The sequence below is a fragment of the Meleagris gallopavo genome, chromosome Z (genome assembly GCF_000146605.3).
Source record: "Meleagris gallopavo isolate NT-WF06-2002-E0010 breed Aviagen turkey brand Nicholas breeding stock chromosome Z, Turkey_5.1, whole genome shotgun sequence".
In the NCBI taxonomy this organism is placed as follows: Eukaryota; Metazoa; Chordata; class Aves; order Galliformes; family Phasianidae; genus Meleagris; species Meleagris gallopavo.
Genome location: NC_015041.2, coordinates 58,658,527 through 58,670,257, shown reverse-complemented (window position 1 = coordinate 58,670,257; position 11,731 = coordinate 58,658,527). Strand labels below are relative to the sequence as shown.

General features: G+C 43.2%; 1 protein-coding gene across 1 annotated transcript; it reads left to right on the top strand.

Annotated features, from left to right (window-relative positions):
• The first annotated feature begins 3,493 nt into the window (after positions 1-3,493).
• On the top strand, positions 3,494-11,117 carry LOC104915287 (uncharacterized protein KIAA1958-like). Its single transcript, XM_019610643.2, has 2 exons — positions 3,494-4,106; positions 7,327-11,117. Exon 2 carries the CDS (start codon positions 7,439-7,441, stop codon positions 8,642-8,644), a length of 1,206 nt encoding a protein of 401 aa, XP_019466188.1. The 5' UTR covers positions 3,494-4,106; positions 7,327-7,438; the 3' UTR covers positions 8,645-11,117.
• Positions 11,118-11,731: the final 614 nt, after the last annotated feature.

Genomic DNA, 11,731 nt, shown 5'->3' with positions numbered 1-11,731 from the left:
TATGTAAATAGGGACAGCCTTCTGAAAACTTGCTGGTGGCCTGATAATACTTAAAAGTTCATTTCTGTATATCTTTTCCATTTCTAGATTTGGAATTTTAGGAGGCATATCTAAAAATAAAACCACCTAAATGCACTGAGCACACAGTTGTGTTCATTTAGTGTCACATGCCTATGTAGAAAAAACCACAGAAAAATCCAGAACCAAAGAAAAAACACCAATTTTACTAAGGAGTGTTTATACACAAAATTCTGATGTGTATGTGCAACTAGAGTGCTGAAGCAGAGATAATGAATGCACAGAATTGGGATAGATGGGCTAGATTTTGTCAGTGATGCGAGTACCTACAAATGCTGCCCAGCATTTCTCTTTGATGAAGTGAAACGGATAGTCTGAGCACAGCTCTTGGAGTATAAGTAGAGGGCGAAGTTATTTCCATGTTCCCTACATTCTGTGCCACTGCCCTGGGGGCATGTAATAGTCACAAGATGGTTAATCTAACAATCTTTAAGTCTGCACAATGGCTAGTGCTAGAATTTTCTTGCTTTTGTCAGCAAAATTTCTTGATACTCTGTGTTTACACTGCACAAGCCCTTGTGTTAATAGTTTGAGATCTTAGCCTTCAAAACCTTGAACTCTCTTGAGCACGCTGCTCAGGAAAGCAACTTAAGCAACGTGGAGGGTTAGTATTTTACAAGATCGTCTTAGTGCAGCAGAGCCCATGGAAAAAGCATGGCAGAACATGTAATTAATGGAGAAGAACACAAGGTAGAGAAAGTGAACTCTAGGACTACCATCTTCTTTGACTTCTCTGGATCTAGCTCAGCAACTTTGCAGATGCATTCATGAACTGCAAAAAGCTCATTTTCCTTTCTGATGTGTTTCTTGGAAGGGAGATCCTCAGCAAGATGTAGCAGTCCTGAGTGTTTCTGTACTGTTCCCTGGTGATTCTTTTTATTGCAAATAAGGACATCAGTGTCAGTCCTGTATCCTGTCAGTCCTGAAAGCACAAGTTCAGGAAGCAGAGTGGATGTCTTGGAGGAGGAGCTGCAAAAAATTCTTATGTGTGAGCAGTTATCAAGAGTGTCACAGTGAACTGCAGGGAGTGGAATGAGGAATGGGTCAACCTGAAGAAGCTTGAATTTAAACATTGGCATCTGGTTGAGAAGAGAGTTTCTTACGTGATGAGATCCTGCTGTGCTTGCTCAGATTCACTGCGATGCCTGTTCTGCTCCGCTTTCATCTGGTCCTTCTACTTTTGGTTCTCCAAAACCCTTCAGCTCTGTTGTGCAGGAGCAAGGCTTGCACAGCTCCTGTTCAGTGGATGTTTAGGAAAAATTGTGACAGTAAAACCGGTGATGCTGCTGGCGTTACATTTGGATTAAGGATCAAGCCCCCAGGCTGTTCTTCAGTTTACTCAGCTGGTGATGTGTGGGTCATTTCATTTTGTGGGTGAGGAAGTCTAATGTGAAGCTCAAAATCCTATGTACTCTTCAATGTGAAACGTCACTCAAATCCCCAAACCCTCTCCCAGTCAAATCCTTTTCTTTTTTGTCTAGATGAAGGAATTTCACCAGCACACAGGTTTTACTGCTTTTTGCAGGCTTGCTGTGATGACAAGTGCAGTTGAAGGCATGCCATGCTTGGCAAGGAGAGCATCTTCTCTAAAGACTAACCATCAGCTGGGGAGGAGCTGCAGGCTTGTATAGCAAGTGTGACAGACAACTGTGAGATTTTTATGAATGGAAAACAGCACGTCTTTCCCAGAAAGACATGCTGTTATTTTTAATTCGTACCTCCCCCTCAGTCTCCATCTCAGGAAACGGTGCTTCATGCTGCTTATTGGTGATAGGGATTGTAACTCTGGTTCTCATCATTACGGTTGAAAATCTGGCTTGTCTATCCAACAGCAGAACCCCTACTGAATTCAGAAAGCCCAAGATGTAAGCTCAGAAATATTTAAAAACAAAGGCACTTGCTGCACATAAATGAATTGATAGGAAATTTGGGGTGACCCTTGAAATGCAGAGGTGGAATTAGTTTGAAGGTTAGTTCCCACAGTGTACTTATTTCTAAATCCACTCTTACTGAACTAAAAACATGAGATAGTGTAAACTCAAATAACTTGGAAATAGTCCAATTTTGTTCAGCTGAGAGGTTGTTTTTTTCTCTGCAGTCTTTCATCTGGAGTCTGAAAAGGTGATGAGGAAAGAGTGACAAATTAATGGAGCTGAAGAAGTTCTTGTCTGGTTTAAAGGTTCATTACCAAACTATCTTGGAAGCTTTCAGAACTTGCCAGAACCTTTCCTCTGTAATTTATACCCTTCTATTTCCTAGAGAGACATTCAATGAAAAACATGTTTTAAGGGAAACATATGCGGTTCATATCACAGATGGTGGTCTGCCCCTTTTCCCAGTGATAGAGGCACCTGAATGCTTCACATGTTGCCTGCAAGCTCTGTTATCTATGTAAGTTCTTCCTCTCCCTTTCCTTGCTTCATTGTCTGCCTTTCAAGCAGAAAACAAATTCAGCAGTATTTGAGTTGAGATGGAAGTTTTGTGCTCCTGGAGACTCATGTTAGAGGGAGCACACTGCCTATTCCTAACCCTTCCAATTCACTGGCCTGTTCTGAATGGGTAGTTGTCCATCCCAGTCCAATGATAAGCAGATGACATCCTTAAGAAATCAAAACATATGTCTGGGACCTCACGCATTTGTAGAGAAATACTCGGAACAGGCAGGAGCTCCTGGTGACTCTCCTGCTTCTTCTTTTGGGAAGAAGAAATGCAGTTCTGCTTGTCATGCTGGAGAGACAAAGGTGCTATGGGATCACAGCAAGACCTGGTGAGGACCTCAGCACTGATACAAATGGATTTCTGAAGTTGCTGTCTTCAGTCCTTTAGCAATATTAAGCGTTTGGCTTAAAAAGTGCTAGTAATAAAGGAAGCCCTGCTGTTGTCCATCTCTTGAATGAAATAGATGCTTAATGCTGTAGTGGCCAAACCTTTGATTTCAATTGCTTTAACTAGTGGATGGGTTTCCTGACTTGAAGATACAAAAACAAAGGTCCTTTCAAGTAAACAATGTTTCTCCTTCAGATGGCAATGGAATAACAGCGCAGAAGGTCTGGCCAAAGGAGAGGGGCTGAAACAAAGAGGATTTGAGATATTCTGAGTTGTTTGTTTTGTTGGGGTTTTTGTACTAGTATGAGAAAACAGGATCTCTGTAGAATCAGCTGGAAGTCACTCTTAAGCTGTTGTAAGACTGGTTTGAAATCCATGCTGCTTAAGATGAATAAATGCAGGTTTTCTACACATATCTTCTAATGTTTTAGAATTCAGATTTTGGAGTTTTTACACAGCTGTATGATCATTAAATTACTTTTTATTATTAATAATAGCGATTTCTGTGTTATAACCTTATTTGAGAATCTTGGGGTTCTAGGAAATCTTGAACAGGGTACCTCAGTTTTGGTATAATGTCCCAAGAGTTGGTTGATGTACTCATGGCTCTACTGTTCTCTTGAACAAAAATCATCGTGGAAGTTCTTGAAATGCTAATAATCAGTTTTGATAATGGAATTTCAAGTATGTTTTTGTGTGATGCCTGGACTTTTCCAAGCCTCTGTTAACTTGTCTAACATTATTACCCTGGGAAGGTAGTCTATTATTCGCTACCTGTGATTAATGTGGAAGGACGGGCCGTGTTTCTTGCCTTCCTTGCAAAAAAATGTACTTGCCACCTTCCTGGAGACATAGGTCCATCAAATGTGTGCTCCAGTGTGCAAACTCTGCTGGAGGACCCCCACTTTCTACCACTAACTTCTAGTGCATCCTATTTTTCATGTTCAGCTCTTTCGCTGCATCCTCACCTCTTCTGTCTTGCTTACAGATAAGCCACATCACAGATTTCCCCATTTCTCCTGAAGGACCTCCCATAAGGTCCTAACCAAAACTGCACTGAGAAGCCTCATGCTTGGAAGAGGAGACCTATTTTAGAGGCTGCCATTTTTCATTACTGTTTGGTCACCAAGGAAATTTCCTCTGACAAAACCCTGGTTATGGATAAAGAAAATACTCAGCTTCACAAATCAAATGATGTTCCAGTAAGTGTATTAACAGATCTCAAAGAATGGTTTTGCAACAGCAAAGCTTTCTGGCATAGCATGTATTCTGTACACATTACTCACTACAGTGGTATGTTGTAAATGAAACTGTAAAAATGTAAACAAGCAATAAAATATGATTTTTAACTTAGGGCTCAAAGAGCTGTAGTGAATTTCCAGACCTAGGGATGCATCACCCTGCTAGATGTTATTATGCTGTGAGCTGCAGAAAAGTGCTGTGGGAAGTTAAGGCTTTGCAGACTGCAGTGCAGTTTAAACAGTGTTATGAAGCTGTAGTATGTTTTTGCCAGCCTCTGGATGATTTCAGAGTGTACATGAGAGTGGGTTAATTAAGCATGAGTCACCTTATTGAATCTTGCCTGTCTGAATGAAGGACTTTTATAATCTTTAAAATGTTATTTTGCATACGTCAGCAAGCAGCAATGCTCTGTGAGTGAGCAGACAAGCTCACTCTTAAGGAAACCAGGTAAGTAATTATGGATTTGCTGACTGTCTGCTATGCTTTCTTCAGGGTTAGCCTGCTCCTGCCAAAGCAGCATTGTTGACTTCTGCTGCTGGTTGTGAACCAAAAACATAGTTTCTCAGTAGCGGATTTTCAGCCCTGCACAAGTAATCTAGGCTCAAGAGCTTAATTGATGCCATTTCCCAGTTCTTTAGCTAAACTAAGCTTTCCATCTTCCCAAGATATGTACCTGGTCATGCAGCAACTGGGCAGCTCTGCGCTTTCCCATGGCCTTGCACTGATGTCGCTGATGAGTACAGCCCTGGAGAGCAGTTCCCTCCTATTGCCAGTTTGCTTTCCTGGCTGTGCTTTTTATCTTGTGTGAGTGTGGTGTTACTCCTCTGTCATGATTTTAAGATTTTTGTTGTTGGTATTCCACATCCTAACATCATGTAGAGCACTGGCAGTTAAAGAGTTAATGCTCCAGTTCTACGGATCGCCGACAGTTCAGGTATGCCTGTCTCAGAAGAGAAGGACAACTACACATCTCAGAGGACTGTGTGTGTTTATTCTGTGGTATGTGTGGTATGTTTTATGCCCAGATTTTTGCATACACAGTTAGCTGAAATGGAGGTGCCCTGGGGACTTCAACCTTTTCAGGATTTACTGTGTACTTTTAAAATTTTTAAACAAACAGCTGCATGAAACTCGTAGGCCTTTAAAAGCTGTGAATTTAAAAAGACCAACATTATCGTGTGCCTAACAGAGTTTGCAAGGTGGGGACCCTGCTGCATTTATTACACTGCACAAAGGCACTGGTTGTGCAAGTCGTGTTTCAGGTGACACCATGACTTATGTTGATTTTAGAGGAAGTGTTCTTTGGAGGCTGTTAGCCCAGTGCAGCTGTCTTTCTGAGCCATAACACTTTTCATTTTACATCTAAAAATGAGCAGTCTGTGAAGGGATGATAATTTCCCACCTTGAAAATGGGCTCCTGAATGATCTGATCCAGTATTTTGCTGTCAGATGTCTTGAGTCGATCGCTACCTGGTTTTCAGCTGGGATAGAGTTAACTTTCTTTCGAGGAGCTGGTGTAGTGCTGTGTTTTGGATTTAAGATAAAAATAATGTTGATAACAAGTGGATGTTTTAGTTGTTGGTGAGCAGTGCTTAGAATCCAGGACTTTTCAGCTTCTCACACTGCCGTGCTAGTGAGCAGGTGCACAAGGAGCTGGGAGGGGACAGGACCAGGACAGCTGAACCAAACTAACCAAAGGAATGTCCCATATCAGGTGGCATCACACTGAATAATAAACTGGAAGGAACTGGTCAGTGAGTGCTGGTGCTGCTCACTGGGCTGGGCATGTGCTGGAAGGCACAAGGAAGCCTTGTGCATGGCTTGTTTAATATATTCTTGATTTTTCTTATCCATTTCTTGTCAGTCTGTCCTTGTCTCAACCCATGAGTTCTTCTACTGTTTCCTATTTTTGATTCTCTCTCCCAGCATGCTGGGGTTGTGTGACACTGAGCTGCCTGCCAGGTTAGACCACAGCAACCACTCAGGGAAAAGAATGCTAAAACCCAAGCAATTATCTGTAAATAATTTCAGCATCTTTAGCTAAGTTATGTTACAATTCCTTGCTCTTCTTTATTTACTGAACAAATGGTTAATGTTTAAATTTACTTAATTTTTTCTTCTTTTTCTCTTAATTCACTTAGTTGAATGACCTATGTCACATCTGATTGTCTTTTTTTTTTTATTGTAAGAAATGAGTGTCAGAGAAAAAACTGCAAGGTCTGCTAGAAAGTCCTGGCACTCAAGATCTGAGGGCTTGTGGTGTTTTGTGGGTGAGGTCTTGCCTGGAAAGTACCTGTTGCATGTGGGTGGAAAGCAATGTCTGTCAGGAAAAGATGAGCATAAGACAGACCTTGACTTTTTATGTTTGGCCTGAAATATTACAGCATTCGTGGCCTTGATGACAGATGTCTGTGTGCTGCAAATGTGTAGATAATTGTGATGAAAATGACAAGTGTTTATCTTCAATAGAATTGCAGTTTGGATCTGTGAAGCAAGAAGATGTAGTAAAAATAAAATCTTAATTCACAAAGTTCATTCAGAAATGTTATAACTTAACCTTGCAGGTCCCTTAAGCTTCTGATAAGGCATTGGACAGATGATAGCTCTCAATACTGCACATTAAAGGGTGAATTTACCAGCCATTTCTGTATACTGAAAAATAAAGTTTCGAGCCATAATATCCCTGAAATTTGCTTATAAAGGAAATGTTTTATAAATTAGAGAAACATGCATAAATGATGTAAAGTGTCATAAATTTTCATCAGATGTAGAGTGAATGTCTGAGCTATTGCTTAGATTACCACTTTGATGTTCTAGATAAATTGTATGCTTAAGATTTTATTTAATTTTCGTGTCCTGAGTAAGAGGTCATGTTCACCAGTTTTCTGTCTGTATTTGCATTTTGTCAGAGGCTTAAGCTTCAAATCACATTGCCATTAATACTCATCTTGGTTTCTTAGGAATCTATTTTTCATCTTGTAGTTGTGTTTTGCAAGGATGTTTTTCCCTGAGGTTTTAAGAGTACATTTTTCAATGGATTATTCAGTGAAATAAGGAAAGGGGCTGCTAAGAAGCAGGTGCTATTTTGTGAAATGCTTTTTGGAGTGCATGAGATGAAAATAAAATGGTTTTACTAGAGCTGACAGCACTGAAAAGAGGGGTTTTGCTCTCTGTTTGCAGGCAAATGACAAGCATGAGACTGGAAAAGAACAAGTGTAAGTGCTGCGACCCTGTCATCTAAACTGTGTCTCCAGCTGACTTCTAGCCAGCCAAGCTTTACCGATCCTGCACCATGGAAGACTGCCTTCACACCTCCTCTGAAAACCTCTCCAAGCTGGTGAGCTGGGCCCACAGCCACGGGACCATCTGCAGCCTCATCCCCAACCTCAAGCACCTGCTGTCTGAGGGAGCCCACGGCAACCTGACCGCCATGTGGGGCTGCAGTGCTGGCCATGCCTACCACTGGCCCCTGGCTGCCACTTGCCGGGCTGGCTCCCAGGAACGCGTCTGCTTTCAGGACAACCGCAGCTTCAACTCAGATAGTCCCAGCATGTTGGGGGTGCCCTCTGAGACACAGGCCAGCCCACTTGAGCGTTACCCAGGCCGCCCAGGGAAGGCCAAGCTGGACTGCACCCGCACCCGTGACTCCTGTGATTTCTCCTACTGCAGTGAGCCCTCAGAGCTGGGCGAGCCTGTGGAGGAATACGAAGATGAGGCCACTCTCTTCGACATGGTTTGCGAGTCCTCCGTCACAGATGAGGACAGTGACTTTGAGCCACACCTGCACCGCATGCCCGGCGGCCCTCGGAAGCGGCCACCCGCTGGGCTCCCTGCTGCTGCCCAGGCCCAGCCAGCTGACGAGGGCAGTGGTGAGGTTCTGCTCAAGAAGATCAAGCAGGAGCTGCCCGAGGATTACTACATCGTGGCCAATGCTGAGCTGACGGCTGGTGCCGACGGGCCGGCCCTGGCCCTCACCCAGATGTCCAAGCCCAAAGCACCAGTGCAGGCTGGGCCCTCTGGCCTAGGCCCCACCAGGGCTCTACCTCTGACTGCTGCTGGCCCCGACCCTGACCCGCAACACCTCTGTGCCTCCCCGCCTGGCCCACCCCGTCTCCCTGCGCAGAGACCTTCCCGAGCTGCCCTGGTTTCCCCAGCCCGTGGGGCAAGCAGCGGGCCACCAGCCACCCTGCAGGCACCAGCCACTAGCTCCAATGCTGCTGCCGTGGGGAAGGCCATCAGCATCCCACTGTCTGCCCTGCAGTTGCCTGGGCAAGAGGAGGCCCCAGCCGCAGAAGAGACCCTGCTGCCTGCCCCTCAGCCAGCCCCTGGGGGTGGTGAGGCAGCTGTGTCACCTTCAGTGAGTGCTGAGCCCGAGGTCAGCTCCAGCCAGCAGCAGCCCCCTGCTGCCCCTGCTGCCACCCCTGAAGCTGCAGTCCCATCGATGCCAGGTAGGAACACGGGTGGAAGAGGCGTTTTGGGGTCCCCCAGCTCAGTGTGAAGGGTAGACGGGGGATGAAGCTCAGTGTTTTTCCGTATTAGTAGAAGTTCTCGTATACCTACTGTCTCCCTCTCTTTTTTTCATCTCTTGCTGCTGCCAGAGCAGTGAGAATTGGTCCAAATGGCAGTATTCCTGCTGAATGATTGTTGTGTGCCAGTCTGCAGGAGAGCTCAGCTGAGTGAGGTGATTCTGAGGCAGAGGAGGTCTGTACTGAAGTGCGTAGTGCTGTCCTGGGAGCAGACAAAAGCAGGAGGGAGATCATGCTGTGCCTCTTTGCTGATTCAGCCTGGGGGTGTCTGCTTAGATAGAGCAGAATTAAATACTGGGGGGAAGTGGAAATTGCATTTACTCGATCTTTTCCTGCTTTACCCTAAAAACAATTGGCCTTGGTGAACCTGGGCACCCTGAAATCTGGTTGAGTCTATAAATTAGCAAAAGCCTGCAAGTCTTATTGCCAGAAGGAAGCACCTGATCTACTTAAAGACCTGGTTTTACTAAGTAAAATCCTACTAAGCTTTGTAAATTAGGCAAGATGGGTATTGTTTTAGTTACAGCAAAACAAATTTCTCTTTGTGACTCCCATTTCTGCATCTCTGAGAAGTTACTCTGCAGTAGTCCTGTTCTGTAATATTCCTCTTGGAAATCTCAGGCTGATTTAGATCAGATTCTGCATATATAAATATGAAAGATATTGGATGCCCCATTTCGATCCAAATTGTGTGGTAAACCTACTTGCTCAGCATTACTCAGTTTATAGCACATAACTGCTGTGTACACTAGAGCTGGTTCCTACCAGCTTGCAGGCTGGGGCATGCAAACACAAACCTAGGCAGAATTTTGCTGTATACATGTGTGTGTTATCTTGGAGAGTGATTTGCTTTCAACAGATGCATTTAAAAACAAAAAACAAAAAGAAGAACAAAACAAAACCACCACCATCAACAAGAAAAAAAGCCAGAAAAAAGCAACACACACGAAAAACCTTCAAACTAGTTTTGTCAGGATTTCATGGGGAGAGGACCTGAAACCTTTTTATTTATGAGTGCCCTTCTCTGCTCTCAGATGCCAAACAAGGGCAACAACTGTTACCACTGAGGGTAACACCTTGCAGGAATGGACAGAGTACCATGGTTTCTACCCAGAGCAGGGCTGGTCCGTATCTAGTGTCTTGCTATGAGGACAAAATGGAGTATTTAGATTCACACCCACTGTAAACCTCTCGAAACCTCATAGCACCACTTGCACAGACAGCAGCATCACATCAGCATGCTGCCCAAGTTCCATTTCAGTCAATTACATCTTTAATTCTTGAGTTTCTTGTATCGTTCTCAAAATGTGTTACATGGTTCTCTCCTCAGCCTGGTATAGTGTTGTAATATGCTGTTACTGGACTCTGATGTATCTGCATGTCAGCCAGGGTAAAATGATTGATACACAACTGTCACTTCATACGTCTGTCAAGTCTTTAATTTTATAGATCTACCTCCTTTGGCAAAGAAGTGCTGGCATAAATCTTTGAGCTGCAGAGAAGTGGGTAATGTGGCAAGTGAATTTATTGCAAATTCATGGCTCTGCACAATATGCATTCTTGGAGCTAAACAGTGAAGGTCTGATTAAAAACTGTAGCATGTTTATTGTTTGTGTACATAATACTGTCAGATTTACTTAGCAAACAGGGACGTGGAAGTGGTGCATGATATATAAAACTTGAGCCGTATTGAACTAGAAGAATTATCTATCCTATATGAAAATGTTTCTGTCTAAGCAGAAAGACAATGATTAGTACAATTCTTACAGAAAAGAAGGCAGGAAATAATTATACAAAGGAACCTGGAGCGTTTATTTTTTTATCCACTTGGTTGATGTTTTGACAACAAAGATAGAGTTACTTTCTTTATTTACTGAGTGGCAACTGAATGTTGCAGAGACTTTGCAAAGGTATTTTCATGTCTTAGCAGTGAAGTGGTATCGAATGTCAAGTGTTGATTTCTGTTGGGCTCAGGTCTCTATCTGAGCATTGTAGGATATACTGAATTATTTTTGTTAAACTCAAACCGTAGTATGTGGACATTTATCTGTGAATTTTCTGATTATTTTTGTTCTACTTTATTAGCAAAAGCTTCAAAAACGTATGTAGGCATGTAGGTTCTACTTAGTCCTTTCTCTGTTGTGGAAGAAAATGAGGGTATTTATATGGGAAAAGAGAGACATTTCTGAAATCATGGAGAGCAGGGAATTCCTGCTATTTCTACTTCCCAGATAGTCTCTTTTGTCTTTCTCCTTTGCTAATACTTCGTCTGCTTCTGTCCAAGAACCAGCAAGAGGAGGGTGGATCACATAAGTTGCGATGCGAGTAAAAAGCGCAGGTTGTAGTATATATTGCCTTGAAAAAATTGTTATCATTTGGATGTCTGAAAGCAGAAGTAAGAAAAAAAACATTTGCTGAAGGATGTGGAATAAGCCTGCAGCTTGGAGGAGGATAGAACTTTCTGTGTATAAAGGCAATTTTTTTTTTTTTTTGTATTCAGCAGTGCAGGATTCAATTTGTAGGCAGAGTAGCTGAGATATTCCTGAAGAATGCTTACCATCCGAGAGTCGATCCGGCTCACCTCTGACTGAAGGTTAAGATCTGTGTTGGGTTAACAAGCTAGTGCACCAAGATATCTGTAGTCCAGCACGAGTCTAATGCTGTCAATACAGGAGGACATATTAAAAAGATGTAAAATCCACGTGCGCAGAATGTGCAGAAGCCAGAGTCTTGAATAGGGATAGAAAACCAAAAGATTCTATAAATGAAGTGGCCAAGTGTGTTGTTTTGGTCAGAAGCATGGCAAATCATATTCTGTGGGTACCAGTGCAATGCCAGCACACATCACTTGCTGATGCCAATGGGCTACAGGGTATTGTTTTACATGTACATGCTTTTGCAGAGTTTGGGAAGTACGAAGGTTGTCTACAGACAGCAGTGCTGTCACTGTCAGTGTGCTACACTCTATCACTGCACTGTAGTTATCAAAGTTCTCCATCATTTTTGAGAGGTCTTGGACAACAGGGGAGGTCCCTGAAGATTGGAGGATAGCCAATGTC